Below are 24,936 nucleotides of genomic sequence, written 5' to 3'. Positions count from 1 at the left end.
ATTATAAAATGTGGATATAGGGGTAATCAAGTATCACTGACAAGTCTTTATAGGTCGCATGATCTAGGTCAAATGTCATTTATTGTCAATGAACATAGTATTGTATCATTATATGAATGGTGTTTTTTTGTGAAAAATTATGTTATAGTAGTTTTCAAAGTCAGCACTGCTGCTATATTGAATCGTGTGATGCAGGTGAGACTGCCAGAGGCGCTCCACTTGTTTTAACTGACTCTGTATATTGAAATAAAGATATCACAAAAGAAGAATAATTCTTGATAAAAATTGGTAACTCTAGATGACAAAAATGGGTAAAAAGAAAATGAAATGCCATCAGAGTATACATGTACATCTGTATGTAGCACATGTATGTAGCCCTGTGTTTGATAGTAATTTCACAGATTTTAACCAAATCTTAACCATGGTTAAGTTTTTGAAATGTGATAACTTTGTTTATGGATGTAGTTCATGAAACTTGGACATAAGGGTATTGGTGTAAAATTGAATATTCTGCCTGAGTGCCAGGTCACCTTACCAAGGTCACAGTCATATAGGGTCAATGAACTTTGGCTATGTTGGGGGTATTTGTTGAATTGCCATCATAACTTTGATAGTTTATAGATCAAGTTCATGAAACATGGACAAAGTATGGTTAATCAAGTTGCACTGATAATTTTTCACGAGTCAATAGGCAGGGCTCCACACTAACCCATTTTTTCTACTGGTCCAACCTATTCATGTCGGACCAGTAGATACCCAGTTTTTCAAATTTTTACTGGTCCGAACCTAAAATCTACTGGTCCCAAAAAATAAAGAAAACATTTTTAAAAAGGCGCAAGTTTATTTTTATAGCCTTTCGTTCCCCCTCCCCCAAATAAAATGAAGGAATGAAGGACAAAAAGAAAGCAAGACAGAAACGAAGAAAGAAAGAAAGAAAGAAAGAAAGAAAGAAAGAAAGAAAGAAAAGAAAGAATAAAAGAAAGGAAGGAAGGAAGAAAAAAGGAAAATGTAAAGAAAGGATAGATGTTAAGGAAGGAAAAAAAGAAAGAACTAAAGAAGGAAAGGAAGGAAGGAATAAAGAAGGAACAAAAATAAAGAAAGAAAGAAAGAAAGAAAAGAAAAAAGAAATGAAGGAAAGAAATGAAGCAAGTAATACAGAAAGAAAGAACAAATCCAGTAAGTAGTAAAGGAAAGAAAGAAGCAATAAAAAAGAAAGGGTAAAAGGAGAGATAGAAAGAAGGACAAAAGAAAGAAAGAGAGGAAGGAAGGATTGAAAGAAGGAAGAAAGGAATTAAGGTGAAATAAAGGAAAGGTAAAATGATAGATAGAAGAAAAGAAATAAATAAAGGAAGGAAGGGAAGGAAAGAAGCAAGCAATATAAAAAAGAAAAGGTAAAAGAATAGATGAAAGGAAATAAAAAAGAAAGACTGAGAGACAAAGAAAGGAAGGAATGAAAGAATAAAGGAGAGAAAGGAAGCAAGCAGTAAAAAAAAAGGAAAGGTAAAAGGATAGATTTAACAAAGGGAAAAAGGAAAGAACAAGACAGAAGAAAGGAAGGAATGAATGTAAGAAAGAGAGAAAGGGCTGGAAGAAGGAAGAAATAAAAAACAACAAGAAAGGTAAATAAATGATGGATGGAAGGAAGAAAGAAACAAAGTAACAAAAAATGAAGGAAAGAAAAGGGTAAAAAGAAGGAAGGAAAGAAAGGAATGAGAGAAGAGATGAATATAGGACGGATGGACTCAAGAATTAAAGAAAGAAAAATATCAAAGAGAAAGAAAGGAAGAAAGAAAGACAGAAAGAAAGAAAGAAAGAACGAAAGAAAGAAAGAGAAAAAAGAAATAGAGAAAATATTTTTTTAAAGGAAAGAATGAAAGAACAAATTAAAGAAAAAAGGGAAATTAAAAAAGAAAGACAGTAACAAAAAAAAATGAAAGAAGAGAGGGAAGAAACAAAGAAAGATTGAAAAGAAAAAAGGAAAGAAAGATAGGAAGAAAACAGAGAAAGCTAAAACTATCATCAAATAATTTATCAGTTTCTTTTTGGCTCAATTAAAATAGCTACGAAAGAAAGTCAGAAACCAAGTATATCAACACACACATAAATGCATATGTGGGGCTATTATGTATTCAGACGATATCACCCGAAACCCGATCTGTTTGAACCAAAACAGAAGTGAAAAGTTCTCCTTTTACTGCTTACAAATGACAGAGTTACTCCAATTTTTAGGAAATATGGACATTATAAGAGCCTTTCATGAGTATGAACTGTGAATTTTGACAGTTCTGTGAGAGATTTCTGCCAGAGTTTAGCCAAGCTTCGTTCGCGCAGCCAGTAGAGAATTTACCACGTGGGTTGTGTGGCTGGCTACATGTACACTGTATGCTCCTCTAGTGTGTGTATTCTGTGTGTGAATGACAGAATTTCACGGGGGGGGGGGGGGGGGGGGGGGGAATGGTTTGCAGTGACTTAGACCATTTCTGGAAAAGTTATTGGCCCAACAATGGATTTTATTACTGGTCATGTCGGACCCTTAAATCTTGCTATTTTTGGAAAAATTACTGGCCCGACAATGATATTTTTTACTGGTCATGTCGGGCCAGTAAATCTTCCTATTTCTGAAAATCTACTGGCCCGACAGCGATTTTTACCGGTCTGGGACCGTCGGACCGCCGCTAGTGTCGAGCCCTGCAATAGGTCACATGATTGAGGTCAAAGGTCATTTAGGGTCAACAAATATAGTATTTTGCTTTCATATAAAATGCTTTTTTGTGTGAATAAAAAGTATTTAAAGTCAGCACTGCTGCTATATTGAATCACGTTATGCAGGCGAGCCTGCCAGAGCCTTTCCTTTGTAACTCATTGGCCAATATTGTAGGTTTCTCCTTGTTATTGATGTTTTTAAACATACAGTACACACTTTCATTTTGTTTTCATTTGTTTCGTTTTGCAGAGCCAATAGTGTTTCAGGTGACATGACAACAGAAATGTGAGGCAAAGTCGAATAGTGTACTGACCACTGTGATTCTTGTTTTGTTTCCAAAACTTCATGGTGAGTAAAACAACACTACTTGACCATTCATTGAACCATACATGTACATGTGGTGCACATATGCATGTCTTACCAGTTTTTAGAAATACATGTACATGTATTACGTTTAAAATCCACCCCAGATAAATGTTGATATCAATAAATAAAGAAACAATTTCATCAAAATCGGATAAATAAGAAAGTTATGATATTTTAAAGTTTAGCTTATTTTTCACAAAACAGAGATCTATATGGAAAATTAAGTGACCTGCAAATGATACAGTCGATGATGTCCTTCACTCTCTATTTCTTTTGTTTTTTATTGTTTGAATTATACAATATTTCCTTTTTTACATATTGGACAATAAGGACCAACTTGACTTAACCATATAGTATTAAACAATGCAAAGTCCACATGTTCAGGGAGGAATTAATCACTGTTTCACTTGACAACGTGGAGAATAAATACAAAAGAAAGTGAGTGGATGACGTCATCAGTCTCCTCATTTACATATCGACCATGATGTGCTGTGCTGTTTTTTTTAATTAAGCAAAACTTAAAAATGTCCTTACATTCTTATTTTACATCTGATTTTGATGAAATTTTCAGTGTTATGCTTGTTGGATTTTTCTCTTTTTATTCAAATGAAATTTGTGTTGGGATGGACTTGTCCTATAAAGCCGTCTAAGGCTTTGGTTGATAATGTGAATTCTAACAAATTAACTGATCAGTCATTAGAAAGGTAGGCCTACAAGATTAATGTAATAAGAATACAATATATTCAATCTATTTTGTTCTTTAATTTGATTTCATTGATGAGAGTACCTTTTTATATAATCACAATTATTACTAATGGTGTTGGTACATATTTAATTTGTTTTTATATAGGGAGGGGAATGTGTGATAGTGGTAGAAGTGCAGTAACCATTCATATATTTGTACTTTACCTACCGTACTCAACATATATCTGTAGCCGGTAAATTTAGCCACTTATCTTTTTTTTTTCATTATAACTCTGTAGGTTGAGAGGTGCCCCTGTACATCTATGCAAATCTACTTGTACATACAGATAATAGTATTATAGCACATGGGATAATGGTGAATAAAGATACAAAGAATATTAATAAAGATATGTGCTTGAGCAGTACTGTTACATGTACTTTAGCATCAGTTAATGTGGCTTATTTCCTCAATAAGTTGAATAATCAAGACAATGATAAGTTTTTGTGATGGCAGTTATTAAATTGTAATTTATGTTGTAAGGATAGTTGACCTCTCCCCCCACTCTCATGTTTCATCAGGTATAGTTGACTCCTTCCCACCACTCTCATGCTTCATCAGGAAAATGTATCCAGTATTTAAAATATATGTTTCGTGTATCTTTTGTATATAGGGTTGATGAGAAATTTCAATTATTTGCATAAAGATGGATGGAAGTGAAGCAGCCAACAAGCCCCATATGGAAACTGCCAATGACGACACAAATACTGCTGGTCTTGAACCTTCACCACAGCCATCATCTTCTGGTATGGCAGCTGGACCGTCTGTTGTTCAAACTTCAGGGGCAAGTGAGAAGAATGGTGGAAGTGTTGGTCCTCAAGGTATCGTTATTCTTCAACAACCAAGACCGGGGTTTGTAAGGTCTTTCAAGCAAGCCCAAGTGCTCCCACAAATTAAGATGAAACCTACAGGCATTATGCCAAAGAAGAACATCCTCAAGGAGAGACCTGTGATTGTCAAGAAACGCTTACCATCACCGGGGTCTCCACTTCAAGGAGTGCAGACTCCACCACCAAAGACTGCACCACCAGAAAAAGAGGCAGAGGCAGTAGCCTCTGCAAAGGCAACTGCTTCTGCTGCTGCTGCTGCTGCCGCTGCTGCAGCAGCTGCGAGAGCCAGGAAGACTCCACCTCCCTTCAACCCTCTGGGATCAAACCTTGCCCCCAAACCTCTTACTCAAACCTCTGGCTCAGGTGGAACTACCTTGGTTCCAACACCTGCTGCACCTAAAAATGTCATACAAACAATTAAAACTGAGGGTGCAGGATACATACTGAATCAGGTTGTTCCTAAGGGTCAGTCTCCTGTTCCGACTCCTGCACCTCCAAAAACTAGTGTTCCACAGCAACCTCCACTGAAGAAACTTGCTTTTTTGGCTGCTGCTCCTCATGGAAAGAATGAGAACGTGCAACAAGTTAACATAAAGCCACTTTGCCAGGTACCTGTAATAAGACGAGATTCACAGTCTGAGCAGCAGCAGCATCAACTTCAACAGCAACAACAAACACAGCAACAGCTGCAACAGCAGCTTAGACCACTGAAAGTATTTGTAGCCAACCATCAAGCCCTTAGTGGAGGAGATGGCAAGGCACACATTAAAACAGCTCATATGGACAGTTCTGGAAAAGTTCAACTCGGTAAGGTTATACATGGCCTACCAAAATCTAGACTTGTACCTGCTTCGATATCCCCTAAAATTGTTGTAGGTGCACCTGTTAAACCAACACAGACAGGTCCAGTTGGGGCACCACAACATGTGAAAGTATCTGGAATTCAAACAATTCAGCAGTCAATCCCTAATGCACAGCCCAATACTACTAACCAACCACAGCAAGTAACAGTCTCATCTGCAAAACTTCAAGGCGGTCAATTCCAGTTTGTAGCTGCTAATGGACAGAAATATGTACTTACTTCTTCACTGTTTCCCACTTTAACCACAACCTCTCAGGCCACACTTACTCCTGTACAGACCAGTGCCAGTAATGCAAATGCTGCTGGCCCGGTAGCTGCAGGCAACCAACCAATTACTGTCCAGCTCAGTTCTGGTGCACAGATAATCCGTAATCGGAGCTCTCAGGTCCAATCGGGCAAAACAAGTTTACAACAGGTATCAGGGTCAATTGTGAAGGGTAAACCAGTGCCTGTTCAGCAGGCTCTTGCTAAGATTGCTGCCTCTGCCCAGGTTTCTGGAGGTCAGAGAATTCAAATACTTCCCTCTGGGAAGTTAATTCCTGGGTTGACCCTGGCCAGTGGTAGTCCCACCATGATATCACCAGGGATCAAATCACCACAGGCAAAGATCACCACCCTTGGGCAAGTTGGTGCTCTTACAAACTCTCAGCAGGGTGGCAATCCTCAGCAACAAACACAAGGTCAGCTCCCTACCGGAACCATTGGTCCACCCCCACCAACCTCTGCTCCCACATCATCTATGAACCTTGTGTACCAACAACCCATCCAGGGTGCTAAGAATACCATTATGGTGGCCAAGCCTTCAGGAAGTGGCAACCAACAACCAAAGAAACCTAGTGGCACTTTGCAACAGCTCATCCCTCATCATATCATAGCTGGAGGCAACAATCAGATTCTGCTCCAGTCAACTACTATGCCATCACAACCAATTAGGACTAAACTTGTCCAAGCACCAATACAGGTATATTATACAGTTTAAAGTCAATTGTTTGCATGAGAACAATCCAAAGACATTTTTTTTTTCCAAAGTAATCTCCTCTTTTATTTGTTGATTACTAAGGCATGTGGAAAACTATACTACAGTCTTGTAGGCCTTAGTTTGATATTTTTTCCCTATAAGAGAAAAGTGCTGTCATTGAAATGTGCATTTTAGGTATTCTTCTAAACATCATATTATAGTAACAGTTTTTGAATGAATAGCAGAAATATTTCCCATTTATCTATCTCTTTGAACATGTATTGCTTCATAAAGTTCTTGACCATTATTTCACCTCAAAACCTCTTTGTTTTCTTTACAAAAAACAAACAGATTTCTAGTGCTCCATCATTTTCAAATGGTAGCAAACCACAAGCAAAGCAACCAGACATGCAACAAACAATGCAACCACCACCTCCTCCATCTGCTCCGAATGCAACACCAAGCAGTGTTAGCCAATCAGGTAGTACTTCAACTGCAAATCCAGCCCTGATGCAGCCTCAGCTTCTACAGACATGTGGTGCCCAGGCTACTATTGGACTCATCCAGGTACCAATGGTAAGTCCTCTTAATCTTTACAAGAGACCCAGACTGAAATGAGACATGAAATTGACAAAGTGTGCCAATCATGAGCTTACAAGCTACAAAATACGACAATGCAAGTTTTTTGCATTATCACTGCTCACCAGCTAAGACTTTAGCATTAGAACATTTTAAATGAGTGAGCTTCAGAATTTTTTATGCTTTATATGCCGTGGCGTGGCGTCCGTCAACCATCATCCGTCGTCCTTCGTCTCATCCGTTGTCTGCCACAATTTCAAAATGCTTCTTCTTTGTCATTTCAAGTCCGATTTAATTCTGTTTGCTCTATATGATAGCACTAGGTGGGGAAGTGAAAACTTCTACACAGAATTTTGAAACTCATTAAATATGCTTATTTATGTGCTTTTTTCAAAATTCACCAAAAATGCTTCTTCTTTACTTGTTAACCAATTTTGATTTTTTGCTTCTATCCGGTAGAATTTCATGAGGTTCACCAAACTTGTACACAGAATCTTGAAATTTTGACTAGAAACATTTTTATGCTGATTTATGCGAAATTAACTAATGTGTATTTTAAAAAATTTACATAAAATGCTTCTTTATTTGTTGACCGATTTTGATTTTTCTTCTTCCATCTGGTAGAGCTTCATGAGGTTCACCATACATGTACTTCTTCACAGAATTTTAAAATTTTGACTAGAAAATTGTTATGCTAATTTATGCGAAATTAGTTTATGCATATTTTCAAGAGTTCATAATATTCTACACAGAATTCTGAGTAGAAAATTATTTATGCTAATTTATGCAAAATTTATTTATAAAATCACAGAAAATGCCTCTTCTATGTTGACCGATTTTAATTTTGTTTGCTTTATATGATAGCTCTAGGTGAGGATACAAAATTTCTACACAGAATTTTGAAACTTGTTAAATATGCTAATTTATCAAAATTCAAAATTCACAAAAAATACTTATTCATTTGTTGACTGATTTTGATTTTTTGGTTCCATCTGAGAGTTACATGTGGTTCACCATGGTTCTACACAGAATTTAGTAATTTTGACTAGAAAATTATTTTTGCTAATTTATACAAAATTTATTCATAAATCACAAAAAATGCTTCTTCTCTGTCATTTCTTCATCAATTTCAATTCTTTTTCTTAATTTATGTCACCAATATAATTCACTACAGTGTCGACTGGGCTGAAATTAAAAATTGTGTTAAATTTTGTTGCAAGATTCCGGATAAGCTCCACATCATGTGATGTGCTAATTTACATTCATGTACATTCTGGCATAAGGCATGATAAGGCAAGGCTATTTATCCCCTTCAATAAACCTTTTAATTGAAATCTGTTATAAAAGATGCTTGCATAAAAATATGTATCTCAATGTGATGTTTGATATTCAGGTAAACATTGGTCATCCTCTCCAGCTACAATCGACTGCCAGTTCAACCAGTATGACCCCTAATCAGTCTGGTACTATCTTGGCTAAGAGTGGAAACACCACCCCACAATTGGTACCAAGTAATGCCATTTCTCCTGGTCAAATATTCCAGCTGGTGCAGGGTCCAGGAAAAGTACCTGTACTGTCGCCAGCGATCAAAGAAGTGAGTAACCCATTACTGAGATTACCTGCGTGAAGTATAAGTTATATTTTATGTTTTAGGGTCATTTATTAGCATGAATTGTGCTTCTACTACTTTTATACCAGAAGGTGATAAATGGAACAAGACTCAAATCGCACCGGACCAAGACTCTGATCGCATTGGACTGTTTCCTATGCTCTGGAATCTCTAAGCCAGGCCTAAAAATATAGAAGTAATATTGGTTATTTGACTCTATCTCTTCATCATATACCGCTTTCAGTAACTCGCTGGTCCAGGCCAGCTCCGGGCTAAGTCATAAAAAAAATTGAGTTTGTGAATGCTGCATGCAAAAATAGCCCATGCAAGACCGGTGCTATTTTGATGCTGCTATTAGCCTCACCTGACCAGTGGCTTATGTGCCCAAGTGTTTGAATAGGTGATCATAAAAGTTTCGCCGCTCTGCCATGTAGTTACCGAACGTTTGTGGTGTGGACTATTATAGTGCGGGCCTGATGCAGACCAAAATAATCATGAGATAATGATAACGATATTAAGAGTAATAATAATAATAATAAGTTTAAGCCTCGGCTGCGTCAGACCAAAAGATGGGAGTTGCTGCTACCCTGTTAAGCGCTCAACGATTTAAGGAATTGAGAGATGTCGATCTGATGCTGCTCTGTGGCTGCCAGGCCCACCATCAATGGGCAAAATTGATTGTTAGAGGATTTCTGTTTAGAAAAATGAAATATGGATTCTCATTTACATTTTCATTCTTCAGCTATATTCAAATTACCAAAATACCAAATGACCAAAATTTAGATTATTCATGCTCAAACTTTTTGAATAAATCATAGTTTCTTTTATTAGATCCATGAATATTATGATTCATCCAGTAAACTTGAAATATTAATCAGTTATAAATCTTTTAATGGAAATTTGTGAAAATTGTAAAGTTGAAGCTGGTGTTTCATTTGCCTGATGAAGCCAACAGTGGTTTGTGAAACATCGCTACTACAGAGAATTATGCGTTTCAACTTTACAATTTTCACAAATTTCCAGTAAAAGATTTAATATTTCTTATTTTAGTTCTTTGGGGATTGCCATGTATTGTGAAGAGCTAGAGATGATGATATAAAAAGGTAGATTGATGCGACTGAATGTTTGTGTTTGAGATGAAAATTAGACACTTTTGAAAAATTGTCTATTTAGGCTAGATTGGTTTTACCATCACAAATCTAAGTATGGAAATTTGGAAGAAATAAATCCTAAATCTGTGTTTATTATGTTACTAAGATGTCTTTGCTTCTCCTTTTTGTCCATCTAGATTGAGGTCAAACATGCTTCTACACCCATTCATATTGCACCTGCTGTGAAAGCCCCTGTGAAACCTTTCAAGCCAAGTGAAACAGAAGAGCCAGAAAAAGACAAAGATGGGTGTGAAGAACCACTATCTAGCATCGATATAGCACTCAAGTCAGTTTATATCCAGTATTCATATATAACATTGGTGTTATTGTATCAACTGCAAATATACATTTGAATAATTTCATTACTTGTGATAGAATATAGACCTCTGTATAGAAGAAGATGAACAAGATTCAGCTGTTAATAGCAAAATGACCCTCTGTTGTTTTTTGTATTACCCCGATATATACAGGTATGGAACATTTCCTCAGGCTCCAATTCCAATGAATAAACGTAAGGCTTCTGAAATGATGGATGAATCTGAAGAGAAAAGTATTCACAAAGCACTCAAAGTTGAAGGTAGGTCTCACAAATTTGTACTGTCTGTGTAGAACCCCCCTATTCAATTAAGATTTTCTCCTGGGTGACAAATGTGTGGCTGTATCTATATTATCTATTAGATGAAGAGAAAAGCTATTCATGGAGCAACTTTATTGTTTGAGATATTAAAAAAAAAGAACCATGTAGCATTTCCAGTTGCTAAATGTGATCTGTTGCTATTTGAGATCATCTTTATTATGAGCTGATTTTATAGTATTGATATTGTGTTACAGGATTTCCTCTGATATGTCATAGGCTCTGACAAGTGGTGACAAATTATTGTGATCAATTTGTATCTGGTCAAGGTCTCAATTATTGGATTGAATCAGAATACTGAAGTATTCTAATCATATGTTGTATATGAACATTGTTGTATCTGTATTTTTTTGACAGGGAAGAATATCAATACCCATTTCTAGATGTATAGAACACTAATTACCATAATGATAAATCATGAAGCCATAATGTACATGTATTCAAAATCATATACATTGGTGGATGTACAGAATACTATTAATGATAAATCATGAAGCCGTAATGTGCTTGTACTTAATAATATATATCAGTAGATAAAATCCGAAGAATACTGTGAGAATATGTGTTTGATGATGTTTTTTAAAAACTTGTATCATTTGTTAAATTTGTAGTTAACAGGCCAGAGGAAGAGAATGTTGAGTTCTCATGGGAGGACTATCTGGATATTACTGGAGCTGCAGCTGCACCATCCTCAACCTTCTCTCATGTAAGTCACTTGTCCTATTAATATTGCTCTCAAAATTTAATCAAAATGATTCTATTTCTTGTAAGCGGGCAATTTTAATTAAAATCATCCTTGCTCATGATGATATAAAAATTATGAATGAACAATTTTCTCCACTTATGATTATGCAAAAGAAAGATTCATCACCAACATTTTTGTCACTTATCCAAGCCTGACCGTGCATGTCATGCCTTCCTGAAATTTCTGGTGTAGTGCTGATGGGATATCCATACTTTGCACTTTTGGCAGAACACAGCACCTCAACTCTGGGTATAGGTGTCAGTAAATGTGGCTGCTCTTGACCTTTCCTGCTAATGGTTCCAGCTATTTTCATAATTATGAAAATCTTGTGTAGGAGTGTAGGAGGTATATGATGAAAGAATTACCTCAAGCCCTTTTAAATTTATTCTGAACTCTAGTTCTACTTAAACTGTGTCTTAGTTTAAATAGCCAATTATGATACAAATCCTGTTTAGATTATTTAACATTCCTCAGCAGCTTTGTCAATAACTATTTAATATTTTCTGGAAGTCATAATTACAATAGTTCTCTTCAGCAATGAAACATAAGAGTAGAGCTCGAGTGCAAGCGCAAGAAATTTAATCTGTGAACAAAGCATTGACATTTTGGACTATCCCTTGAGTCAGCCTTCTGGAGGACAAACCGTTTTCTCTAAACCGTTGTCGGTAATAGGGGTATATTGTGTGCAGCAAGAATTTGAGGTGGGTATTTAAGGCAATGGAATTGTTACCTAGAGCTAACGCAAGCCCTTGATTTAGATTTATACCATGGCATGAATGAAATGAAGTTCAGATGCGGGCCAGTTGGAGCAAAGGGTCTCATTGAAATGGTTTTGAGGTAACATAACTGAGAATCCCTAATATCTCCTTCCAACAAGTTGATTTGTTTTTCCACAGGTGGAATCTAGTCTGATATGCTATGTAAAGGTCGGAATGAAGGTGGAGGTACCCAATCCTATAATGACTTATCCTATCCATGTCAAAAGTTACTGGGTAGCAACCATCATAGCTCTCTCTGGCTCCCTCATGCTGTTGAGGTACGATGGATGGGAGGAAGGGGACCGCTCAGGGGACTTCTGGTGGGACCTTGTCTCCATGGAAGTCCATCCAATTGGATGGTGTGCCAGGAATGGATATGTCCTAACACCACCAAATAGTGAGTGAATATTGCTGCTATAACTATAAATTCTTGAGTATATGTAATCCTCCACCACAAAATGACCAATAAGTCACAAATTTAAAATTTGCTTGGCTGAAAAGGGGGGATTAATGCTTTAAAGTGATCGTAGAAGAGTGCCCTTTATAAATTCGAAAAAGTCAGGCAATTTATTTTTAAAGATTGGGGATAAAATAGGTTTTAAAGAGTGAGATCATGTAAACATGCTGAACTAGGCTTATTGTCCACAGCACAAAAAGGGTGACTCATACATCCTCATTAGTCATTATGAAAGGATTATTAGATAAAGGTGAAACTTGGCTCAACCAGTTTACCAGTATTCATAAAACACTCTCTCTCTTCAGTTCATGGCTTTCAGCGCAGAGGATTATCTATTGTATTTGGGGGGATGCAACAATAGGAACAAAAGACCCCCTAGGAACAAAAGATAATCCTATGTGCCATAGAGCACATTTCAGTTTGAATATCTGACATTACATTTTGGTTGATTTGTAAGCTAAACAGAATAATACTAATATTCTGGGAGTATCTATGAAAAACTTTTTTTTTCCTAGACCAAATCTGGCCTTGAAATTTTGGCAAATGACAAATTGTTCTATTACCAGTGGACGGCAGTTGATTTCTGACCATCACTTATCATGAAAGACACTGCCTTTCGTCCACCACTAATTTCAAATGAAAAGTGTTTCAAAACTAACTCCTTGTAAATAGGAATTGCATTAATGATCATTTCCATCTTTAATCTTGTTTTATTTGCATAATTTACATTAAAACTCTTATCTTTGATAAATATTAGTTTATTTTTAGAGATTAGGTTATGTCAGATTGTTATTCAATCGTTCACTTTTGGCTGTAAGACTCCTAACTCGGCCATAATAAACTTTGTAATGTTATGAAATACCCGGGGGGGGGGGGGGGGCATTTACATTGACGAGTGGATACCATGCATGACCCAAAAAACACATAAAAAGAATGTCTTTTTCAAAATAGGGCACGTTACGTACATAACGTGATAAGGGTGTCAAAAACACTAAAATGATGAAAAAAGAGAATCTATTTTCGCTAGGAGGCTACTTGTTTAGGGTCATATTTGCGATGATATTAAAAAATTATGACTAAATTGTTTTATAAAGGATGTACTTTTATCCCAAAGAGTCAACACTACGTGTTTAGAGTACGATTTGCGTGAGGTGTGGGAGATGGGGCTGTACTAAACCCAATGATGTAGGTAAAGGTAAAACCGACGACTGACGTCCGTGACATAACAATTAAAATATTGCTGTACTTGTTTAGGGGTTTAATTCAGGGAATACTTGCCAAGAGTATTGTTTTGTTTCCAATACTTGTTAAGGGTAGGGTTTCATCACACATCAATACTTGTTAAGGGGTGCATTTTCAGAATATGGAAAATACGTGTTTAGGGTGCTTTTCGAGACCCCATGGTCGCGCATGGTATCCACTCGTCAATGGAAGTGGCACCCCCGGGGTGAAATAGCAATCACCACTAAAATGGGTCTAGCTAGAACACTGATATAGATGCATATAGATCCTTATTTTCAAAGCCATGTAGATAATTCCACCCTACCCCTTAATTAAATTTTAAGTTGATCTGCTACCTTTGTCTGTCTTGTCATTTTGATCAAAGCTCTTATCCATAAACCAATCAACTGGCAAGACTTCCTGATCCAGACTCTTACAGGCACAAAGACCATTCCAGAGCAGATTTTGAAAGGGGTAAGTGTAGCATGTGGTAGGGATCAATAGTGAAATACCTGATAATAAAGACTACTACAAAATACTAAAATCTGAGAGATGAATGTAATGTAGAGAAGCAGAAAAATGACATGTGAGGGAAAGTATATATTTTTGATGCCAGGGTCTCCGGTTTGTATTTCATACGTTAATATTACGTCATTGTTGTTAGGGCACTATTTTAGGAAAATTATCAGTACTGACTTCATTGTCAGCTCTGATTTAATCTTTAGTTTTGATTAGCTCAAAAGCACTAACTGTTACTGTCAGATAATGACAATTTTTCAATGCTGATAAGCTTTATGAGACGATGGCCTGTTGTCCTTTGATCATATTACAACATTTACAACTTTATGTTGGATTGTCTTTCATCTAGGCTCCAAACAGCCTTTACCCAGTGTTGAGGCTCAAGAAAGACATCCAGGTGGACGTTATAGATGAGAAGTGCCCTCTACAGGCCTGGATCTGTACAATCATTGAAAACTATGGAGGTCGTCTGAAGCTGCGTAATATGGGGTATCCTGACGGTGATCATGACTTCTGGCTCTTCTACCAGTCATGGCGGGTTCACCCTGTAGGCTGGGCCAAGGAAAGAAAAGTGGCTGTTGGTCCCCCAAAATGTAAGTGTGCCATGAGGGGAAAGAGCTTCAATCCTGTAAGGCTATGTGAGCATATCTCATATATTTGTCTTTTGAACTTAAGGTTTCTGCTTGTGGAATTATTTACAAAGAATTCACTTGACACTGAGGTACAAATTTGAAGTCACAAGATGATTTTATATTTTAAGTTTTGTATGTGCATGACGATGAAGAAATTAGATTAAATCTGATTCAATCTATTCATTTATGCTTTTTTTACTGACAGCTGTGAAAGATTACAATGCCCATTGTCATTCTGGTCATTATGCTGCCATGTACAGGAACTCTCTAAACAAGGCAGTAGAATCACTCAATCTACCAGCTGAGCTGTTCAAGGTATATAAAACTCTTCACTTATAGATATACAATATGTTTGCTCAAAAATAAAGAAAGATTTCAGTGGTCTACCCTATGAAAAAAAATGTTTGTTTGTGTGTGGAGGAATGACAGTTAGGACGGGTGAGCTAATAACCCCTTTGGAGGGGGGGGGGGGTGTCACTGTGATTTAAGTATGACTCAAATTTGTTCTTAAATTCATAATTATATGGATGTGGCACCATACCAAAAGTCTGTGACTTATATCTATAAGTAATGACTTCCACTCACCGTCTTTCACACTGCTTTCCAGCGATCAATTGTGTTCGGTACATATACTGAAATGGGAGGATTATAAGCAAAAAGATTCTGAGGGGAATTCCTACCGAAAGACATAACTTGGATTTTTGCGAAGGTGCCTAATTTATTATTATATTGGTTAGCTCATGCTCTATTGTTGGAGTGATTTCTTTATATATTTCCTTATTGATGTATTTTAGAAGATTAATTAATTACAGAAAATTATCACTTTGACTTTTTGAACACATATTACTGGAATATCCTAACAACTAAGCTATGAAGTGTCCATAAACAAGAAATTATTTGTTCTTGATAAATATCCTTCAGAAAACTCATATTGTATTTTTCACATGTGATTTAAGAGGATGTCACAAAAAACTTACTTGCAATTTAATATATAGATATATATTAGTTACCAATTTGTGATTGACTCTTTTAATAGAAAGTTTTTTGTGATTCCCTTGCTTTGCTTGATCACCTTTGTTGCCTTTTATCTATATAGAAGACTTACATACCCCAAAAACAATTAACCCCCATACGAAATGTAACAAGATCATGTACATAAAGTTGCGTTTTGTATTTTACATTCTCCTTTTGTTTTTCTCAGGAGCATAACAAAATCACTGTCCACAAGTTCTTGGCTGGAATGCGATTGGAAGCTGTCAACCCCAAGGCTCCATCCCAGATATGTCCCGCCACCATCACCGAGGTCTTCAATATTTACTTCTTCCGGGTCACAATCGATGACCTTCGACCTGAGGGTGAGAGGGAGGAGATCCATATGACTTGCCATGGCATGTCCGGAGGGATCTTTCCTGTTGGTTGGGCTCAACAGACAGGTGTCACTGTCACCCCACCAAAAGGTGATTATTAGCGGATTTTCTGAGTGGAGTGTCTCATTTAATGTGTATTGGAGGCAGTATGGAGACAAATACAAAGAGATAATGAGTTAAAGAGACATAGAGATTGGTTGAGGAATGTTAAAAGAACAACACGATTGTTACAGATTGTTTCCAGATCCTTTGACGGTTGCCACTATAGATGCTCACCTTTTTAACAATAAATTTTAACGATGATCAGCATTATAGGGGCATAGAAGTTGAGCTAATAACTGCAACACGAGAGACATGATTAACTGAGTACAAGAGAGATGGGGGGGATACTTTATTTTTCCCCAAATTACAGAAATGAACCATATTCTGAAGAATGACATTGTCTCACTACAAGTTTCATGATGCTCACAGTTTTAGAGTAAAAATTTACACAAAACTTCAAAGAAATGTGACTAGTATTGTCCATATTTTAAATTTATTAAGTGGGGAGGGGGCGAGTGAATATAAATGTTTTGTCCATAGAATGACTGGAACCATGTTTGTCATTTTACTTTCTTTTATAAAAGGCTATGTCACTGTTCAGCCAGATGGCCACTTCGATTGGAATACGTACCTGAGACATGTTAAAGGAAAGCTTGCAAATAAAAATATATTTAAGCTGGTAAGTGCTGTAATTGATTCTCATTCAAGGCTGTACCTTCTGCAGAGCTTTCTTAAAGAAGTAATGAAGATGTTGGGAAAGTTACTCAGTCATGTAGATTTTTTTTTTTTTTTTTGGGGGGGGGGACTAAAAATCTTTGTTATCATTCATTTTGAATTTTCTATGAGTAAAATTGTTTCTTTGATTTGGCATGTTGTTGAAAATGAGTGTACATGTAAATGTCATGTCCGGTTTTAGGAGGACATCACAAATGATTTGTTAGAGATTCGTGTTTTTAGCTACCTGGCTAAAATACAAAAGTTTAAGTGAAATCCTTTGATTTTTTTTGCCTTGTCAAGATGACTGATAAACAAACATGATTGAAAAGGATAATGTTCAGGGGTGTGTCAAAAAGAGTTCTATCTGACTGAAGATTACATTTAAATTCTCTGTTTTGTATGGTATGCAGTGCATTGTTGCATTATTGGACATGCTGTACCACATATTTATCATTTGGATAACGCTTAAAATTATCCTGCGAGTGGTGGCACTTGAGCATGACTTTTAGTTAAACTTGACCCAAATTTGATTGCGATTGTACAGTTAACGAATGAGATCAAGGGATGGGGCCTTCAAGTTTTGAAATAGCCCAGTCTTTGTAGGGTTAACTGTTTTTGAATCCTCCCCCCATATGCTTCTATACGTGGGCTTTACTTACTCCCATTTACAAGGAAGTACCATTAATGAATTATGTTTTATGGCCAATGAGAGATCATTTCACTTGATAACACCAGAGAATCACAATGATATTGCATGACAGCATAGCAGGTGTCAGTTTCATTTTTGGCTCGCCTGCATAGCAGAGCGAGACTATAGGCGCCGCTTTTCCAACGGCGGCGGCGGCGGCGTCAACATCAAATCTTAACCTAAGGTTAAGTTTTTGAAATGACATCATAACTTTGAAAATTTATGGATCTAGTCCATGAAACTTGGACATAAGGTTAATCAAGTATTAGTGAACATCCTGCCTGAGTTTCAGGTCACATGACCAAGGTCAAAGGTCATTTAGGGTCAATGAACTTAGACCATGTTGGGAAAATTATTTTCAAAATCTTAACCGAAGGTTAAGTTTTTGAAATGACATCATAACTTAGAATGTATATGGACCTATTTCATGAAACTTGGGCATAAGGTTAATCAAGTATTAGTGAACATCCTGCTTGAGTTTCAGGTCACGTGACCAAGGTCAAAGGTCATTTAGGGTCAATGAACTTTGGTCAAGTTGGGGGTATTTGTTGAATTACTATCATAACTTTGAAAATTTATGGATCTAGTCCATGAAACTTGGACATTAGGTTAATCAACTACCACTGAATATCCTGTGCAAGTTTCAGGTCACATGACCATGGTCAATTGTCATTTAAGGTCAATGAACTTTGGCCGTGTTGGGGGTATTTGTTGAATTACCATCCTAACTCTGAAAGTTTATGAATCTAGTTCGTAAAACTTGGGATATAAGAGTAATCAAGCATCACTGAACATTCCCTGTGAGTTTCAGGTCACAAAACCAAGTCAAAGGTCAGTTAAGGTCAATAAACTTAGGCCATGTTGGGGTATTTGTTGAATTGCCATCATAACTTTGAAAGCTTATGGATAGAGTGAATGAAATGTGGACATGGGTGTAGTTGACAGTCTTAAGTCTCCGTTCAAATGTCATTTATGGTCAATGAATGTGGTATTATGTCATTATATGAATGGTGTTTTTGTGAAAGATTATTTTATAGTAGTTTTCAAAGTTAGCACTGCTGCTATATTAAATTGCGTAATGCAGGCGAGACTGCCAGAGGCGTTCCACTTGTTGGTAGTTTGAATTGCTCTGATCTGAGAAATAGACAATTTGACTCATTGATAGAGGTGGTTTAAAGATTATTCTTATTGCTGCCAACACTTGGTATCAGTGACAGATCCAGGGGGCACGGGCAGGCCTGTGCCCCCCTTTTTAAGAGCCATAATCAAAATTTGGAATGTAAATATACCGTTTTTGTCTCACCTGCATAGCAGAGTGAGACTATAGGCGCCGCTTTTCCGACGGCGGCGGCGGCGGCGTCAACACCAAATCTTAACCTGAGGTTAAGTTTTTGAAATGACAGCATAACTTAGAAAGTATATGGACCTAGTTCATGAAACTTGGCCATAAGGTTAATCAAGTATTACTGAACATCCTGCCTGAGTTTCATGTCACATGACCAAGGTCAAAGGTCATTTAGGGTCAATGAACTTAGACCATGTTGGGGGAATCAACATCAAAATCTTAACCTAAGGTTAAGTTTTTGAAATGTCATCATAACTTAGAAAATATATGGACCTAGTTCATGAAACTTATACATAAGGTTAATCAAGTATCACTGAACATCCTGCATGAGTTTCACGTCACATGACCAAGGTCAAAGGTCATTTAGGGTCAATGAACTTTGGCCGAATTGGGGGTATCTGTTGAATTACCATCATAACTTTGAAAGTTTATGGATCTGATTCATGAAACTTGGACATAATAGTAATCAAGTATTACTGAACATCCTGTGCAAGTTTCAGGTCACATGATCAGGGTCAATGAACTTTGGCCAAATTGGGGTATTTGTTGAATTAGAGCCATAAATTTGAAAGTGTGTTGGTCTAGTTCATAAAACTTGGACATAATAGTAATCAAGTATCAGTGAACATCCTGTGCGAGTTTCAGGTCACATGATCAAGGTCAAAGGTCATGTAAGGTCAAAGAACTTTGGCCACGTTGGGGGTATTTGTTGAATTGCCATCATATCTCTATAAGTGTATTGGTCTAGTTCATAAAACATGGAAATAGTAACCAAGTATCACTGAACATCTTGTGCGAGTTATAGTAGTTTTCAAAATCAGCACTGCTGCTATATTGAATCGCGTGATGCAGGTGAGACGGCCAGAGGCATTCCACTTGTTACTCAAGTGTGCCCCTCCTTTTGAAAGTGAGGATTTTTATTTTTTTTTTGCTTGTCAAATTATCCGCGGATGAAATGACCTTCAATTTTAGGTGAAAACCTTTTCTTTTTTGTGTTTGCTTGTCAATTTTTCCGCAGACGAAATGACCTTCAATTTTAGGTGAAAATCCCTTCTTTTTTTTTTAGCTTGTCAAATTGAAAATGTGCTCCCCCTTTTGGAAAATGCTGGATGCGCCCCTGCTTGGTATGACCTAGATCAGTAACCCAGCTTGTTATTCTCTTTCAGACATCTGAGCATGAATTCCAGCATGGCATGAAGCTAGAGGCCGTCAACCCCTTCAATGCCAACCAGATTTGCCCTGCCACAGTGACCAAGATAGCTGGCCGCCACATGTGGTTGCACTTTGATGGTAGCAAACTTCCCAACCACATTGTTGATGTGGATTCAATGGACATCTATCCGGTTGGATGGTGTGAGAGTAATGGTTACCCTTTGAGAACACCCAAGAAACTACTAGGTAAGGTTATTATGTATTGTTTCTTCTTTATACCCTTTCCCTTTTTATCTTCATTTGAATGTCTGGGCTCCATATTACACAAGGATGAAGCAGGTGACTGGTTGTTAAAGACTTAGCTTAGGGAAGTGGGGACCTGGCAGGAATTTCATCCTTGAAATTAAAGCAAGGCATGCAACAACAGTTCTGCTTTGCTTTTATTAGACCGTCATATTTTTGCAAGTATGTATGCATGGAATAATTTGAAGTGAACAGACTCTTGTATGTAAAAAATAGGTAAAAGCAGGAGAGGGCAAATAAAACATCATATTTCTTCCTTTTTACTCTATGCAGCAAGGAAAGCAAAGCGGGTTGCCATTGTTTGGCCTGAGAAGCAGAGGTAAGAAGTTAAAAGTTTTATAACTGAAGTTTTGTGGTATGATAACATGTACATTTTTGTGGAATTAATTTATCACAGTGCTTTCACAAAGCCTTCTATAAATAAATATCATATTTAATCATGATATGTGTAACATGCTTAATCACATTACAGTGGTATTGGTTAGTGGAAGCACAGACAACAAATGCTTATGGAAGTTGTTGCCTTTGTGTTGTTTGGAACCTTCAATAATGTTTCTGGTAATGAGAAAGTTAGGAAAACACATTTATCAATAGTGAAATTACGTCCACATCAAGTTGGATATTTGCAGCATTGGTTTACATCGATATGCCAAGTTAAGCAAGTTATTTTAGTTTGATGCAATTTGATTATCTAGAAATCAATTCAAGTTCAATGTTGATGTTTGGCTAGTTTTTACACCAGCTGCCTCACCAAACTTGGGATGAGGATAGTGATGGGACTGACTGGTTAGGGAACCTGAATCACTCCCACACCAACACCAATATCGGCTTTGATTTGAAATTACAAGTACTCGAAGATTGTGTATCTCTCAACTTTGTCATTATTAGAACTCTGATATTCATGTTTATATTTGGAACAGGTTTGCGCCAATGAGCCCTGGACGAGATCTCTATCATAGAGTAAGGGAAGTGAGAGAGGCAGCTAAGGATGAAGAAGGAGCAGAAGAAGGTATGATCAGAGAATAATTAGATATCTACCCTTCAGTGTATAGGGAATCTAGTAGTCTGGAGAGGCTTCTAATCAATCATGTAAACATTATATTTTTTTTGTGGAGAATAAGATATTTTTGATTTTACATAATATTAAGACATTTACTTCAGTGTCATCCAGCCCAATATTTTTTATGACATTTTTAATGACAGTGATTTATAGCAGACTGCTCAAGGAGACCATTGAAGAGTCATATAATTACTAACAGTCAAAGCATTTTTTCAGACCTTGGCCCCGTTGCATAATAGTTACTATTATGGTAACTTTGCCACCCCATGGTATCTTTCATGGAATCTTTGATTTTGATTGGCTGTTGAGAATTGTTGCCATGGTAGTTACCATTGGATCGCAAAGATACCATAATTGTAACTTTTAATGCAATGGTGCCAAGAATATTTCAAGAAGTTTATTCACATCTTCTAAGAAAACTTTTTGCATAAGTCAAATGGAATTCCGTGGTCCAAAAATATTTGACTATAGTAGATTTACATCTAGATATATATAGAAAGCACTCATTTGGAATGATGTTGGGGATATGATGGCAGTGGTATTAGGTGTGATTATAAAGATTGTGGTACAGCAATAAAGTTGAGTGGCCCTGTGTGGACATAATGTTTATGGTGTATCACTAAACCTCCTGCCAGAGTTTCAGGTCACATGACCAAGATCAAAGGTCATTTATGGTCAATGAACTTTGGCCATGTTGGGGGTATTATTTTGTTGAATTCATTCATTTCATGTACAAATCTGATGAAAATTCTGTATGTAGCCAAAATTCATAAATGTATCATTGGTTTTTTTTTCTGATTAAAAGCAATAGATTTCATGTTATTTATGACTGAAATAGTGTTGCTGACGCTTTCCATAGTTATGAAAAAAACAAGAAAGTACATAAGACATTTTAAAAACAATAAAATGCGTGAGAAAAATATTTGATACTGTTTTTTTTTTTATAAACATTTGATAATTATCCTAAGAAGAGTGTCCAAACCAAAATCCAGCAGTTTTGGGGCTGTGTTTAAGATTTACAGCTAAATTATGATTTTATGCATTAATCAATTGAAACTAAATTTGAGTAATTTCAGTACAGTTGACAATTGAATTGTGGAGATTACATCCTGGGTGACGAGCATGCCAAGTTTTGTCGCGATCGCATGATCAACGGCAGAGATCTGAGGGGGGGGGGGTTGTTTTTGCCCCCCCCCCGGGCTATGTAATTAAAAAAATAGCCCGGGCTATTATACATATAGTGCATGCTAAGGAGTAGTGCTGCCACCAAACGGATATCCGAACGGTTTCCGCCCGCGTGGACGGATAACGGTTTTCATTTTTCGGGTTCGGGTATCCGTGGACACTGATTCACCACTTTCCTGTCACAAAAACTCATTAAATTTAGTAAGGCTCACCAACAAAATTTGTAAGTTTTAGTCGCCAATATAATCACCAATATCAATTAATCTTCTTCGGTAATATATTCCCGCCGAAAACCATCGTTTTTATATCAGTTTTGAAACATGACCTTATATCAGTTTTGGAGCATGACCGTCCGTCAATGGAGTAAAGTTCCGTTCTGACAACGATGGCGATTTTACTATGGTGTAGCTTAAGATCGTTTTTCTTTCCCGTCTTATGTTTTGATGATTTGAAATGCGTAACTCATGGTATATTTTCTTACCTCGACTTTCAATGCGAGTGAAGAATGAAGATGATTTGAAACCATTTACGCGTCAAATAAATGTTGATCGGGTTACTCGGGTGTGTCATGTTGTTTCTTGTAATTTATGCATCAAATGCAAAAGCAAAAGCAAATGCAAAATGAATGGGATCGTAACTAGGCCTTGTATAACTCAAATAATAGTCATTTACTAATAGCTTACACAGTCATACGATCTACATTTGTAGCCGTAGCCTCACGCTAACTCACATTAGTCAAATCCGATTGCAAAACAGATTCAACCCAAAATATTCAGCTTCTCGTAATTTCGTGGCTTTCAGAAATATTTTAATTAGCGCACGCTGACTCTCGCCATCATCGGATAGGTTCAAAACTCAAATATAACTGAAAATCTTAAATATAACTCAAATAAGTGCAAATGGATATTATTTTTTATATTTCAGGATAAAATTTTGGATACCCGTCCGCCGTCCGGTTTTCAGTGTCGGGTATCCGAATATTGAAATATCCGTTTCAAGTCAGGCCTATATACCATAATATGAGTGTCCATAGATTTCAAATTTTTTGCGTGCATTTATATTTCAACGAGGCCGCAGGCCGAGTTGAAATATAAACGCACAAGAGAATTCGAAATTTATGTATTCAAAGGATATTGTATATTGAATTACAATTATCATGTGCGATGTGTTATATAAGATGGGAACACTTTTGACTTGAGATTGTTTCAAAGTATATCTGAACTTACCTGAACTATTTACAAGATGAATCCTCTCTTTAAGACTTGAAAATCCATGTAACGTCCATAACCTTGAAAGTTGAATGAAACGTCTAGAATGCAGTTCCAAAAAGTTTAAACAGCAAAAATTTTACTGATAATTCCAAAGTCAAAGTTTAAGGAAAAATCTACTTTTGGTAGTAGATTTTTACTTCGCATCCATGAAAATGCAACTGTTGTGTATGTGAACTGAACTTTCGAGTAGATGATATGTTAATGGGTGAGGCAGGAAGGATGTTTTCATCAGAAGATGGGTGTGCCACATTTAATTGAGCATTCTGAGGGCTAAGGGGAAGTGCTGGAGGGGCCAGAGTAGGTACATGTACACGGCTACATGTAGCAGCGGTTGTATTTAGATTTGGAACTCTCCTCCTGCTTGCGGGTACGCCGGATAGACCAGTGTTTGTAGAAGGCTAGTTCTCAGAACTGATGGCTAAGCTCATAGTGCATAATAAATAGTGTTTAATGCTAGTTTCTGATCTATGCCCAGAGATCGCCATGATATACCTGACTTCAAATCCTGCACTGCCAAGGGTGTTTATCGAAAGCAGTGATTCGTGTAGATTTTTGAAGTCTTGGCTGCAGTTGAAATTTTCGACATTTTCTTTGCAATGGTGTTTATGCCAATAGGTGTAAAGACTTTATTTTGCAAACCTAGTGGAGTGAAGGTGTCCAACACAGTTGAATTCCTAATTCTCTTCATATCATCCTGTCTAATTGGCTCCTCGTGCTGTACAGCATCCTTCCCAACTTCCTTGGGCTTGTGAAGCATTCCTCTGAATACATAATTTTACAACTTTAATGAAGTGTTGTTATTAATGTCGATAGAACATACCTTCTGAAAATGCCTGTGAAGCCTGTATCGGAGAGTTACTAGCAATTGCTTGGCGTAGTAGTTGCCGTTACTCTGGCGTACCTCCGCTTAGAATGTTCGTAGAAAACTGCAGAGCTCCACTTCAGAGTAACTGTCGAGAGAACCAAATTTAATGTCTTTCTCTTTGCTCTCACTCCTAAGAATCCTTTGTGAAAACGAAATGACTTCTTTTGTGTTCTT

At 36.9% G+C, this 24,936-nt stretch overlaps 1 protein-coding gene across 1 annotated transcript in view; it reads left to right on the top strand.

The window, feature by feature from the left end:
- The first annotated feature begins 2,952 nt into the window (after positions 1–2,952).
- LOC129257404 (scm-like with four MBT domains protein 2) overlaps positions 2,953–24,936 on the top strand; it is a 31,988-nt gene continuing 10,004 nt past the window's right edge. The window contains exons 1-16 of the mRNA XM_054895716.2: positions 2,953–3,052; positions 4,426–6,465; positions 6,814–7,038; positions 8,435–8,635; positions 9,939–10,087; positions 10,272–10,378; positions 11,047–11,141; positions 12,077–12,335; positions 14,002–14,090; positions 14,485–14,728; positions 14,973–15,082; positions 15,969–16,224; positions 16,761–16,855; positions 20,093–20,324; positions 20,655–20,700; positions 21,302–21,390. Of these exons, the coding sequence (XP_054751691.2) occupies positions 4,459–6,465; positions 6,814–7,038; positions 8,435–8,635; positions 9,939–10,087; positions 10,272–10,378; positions 11,047–11,141; positions 12,077–12,335; positions 14,002–14,090; positions 14,485–14,728; positions 14,973–15,082; positions 15,969–16,224; positions 16,761–16,855; positions 20,093–20,324; positions 20,655–20,700; positions 21,302–21,390 (4,204 nt within the window). The 5' untranslated portion in view covers positions 2,953–3,052; positions 4,426–4,458. The remainder of the gene's footprint in view (positions 3,053–4,425; positions 6,466–6,813; positions 7,039–8,434; positions 8,636–9,938; positions 10,088–10,271; positions 10,379–11,046; positions 11,142–12,076; positions 12,336–14,001; positions 14,091–14,484; positions 14,729–14,972; positions 15,083–15,968; positions 16,225–16,760; positions 16,856–20,092; positions 20,325–20,654; positions 20,701–21,301; positions 21,391–24,936) is intronic.

The sequence above is a fragment of the Lytechinus pictus genome, chromosome 3 (assembly GCF_037042905.1).
Source record: "Lytechinus pictus isolate F3 Inbred chromosome 3, Lp3.0, whole genome shotgun sequence".
NCBI lineage: Eukaryota > Metazoa > Echinodermata > Echinoidea > Temnopleuroida > Toxopneustidae > Lytechinus > Lytechinus pictus.
The sequence above is the reverse complement of the archived record's forward strand: the minus strand, read 5'-3'. Positions and strand labels throughout refer to the sequence as shown.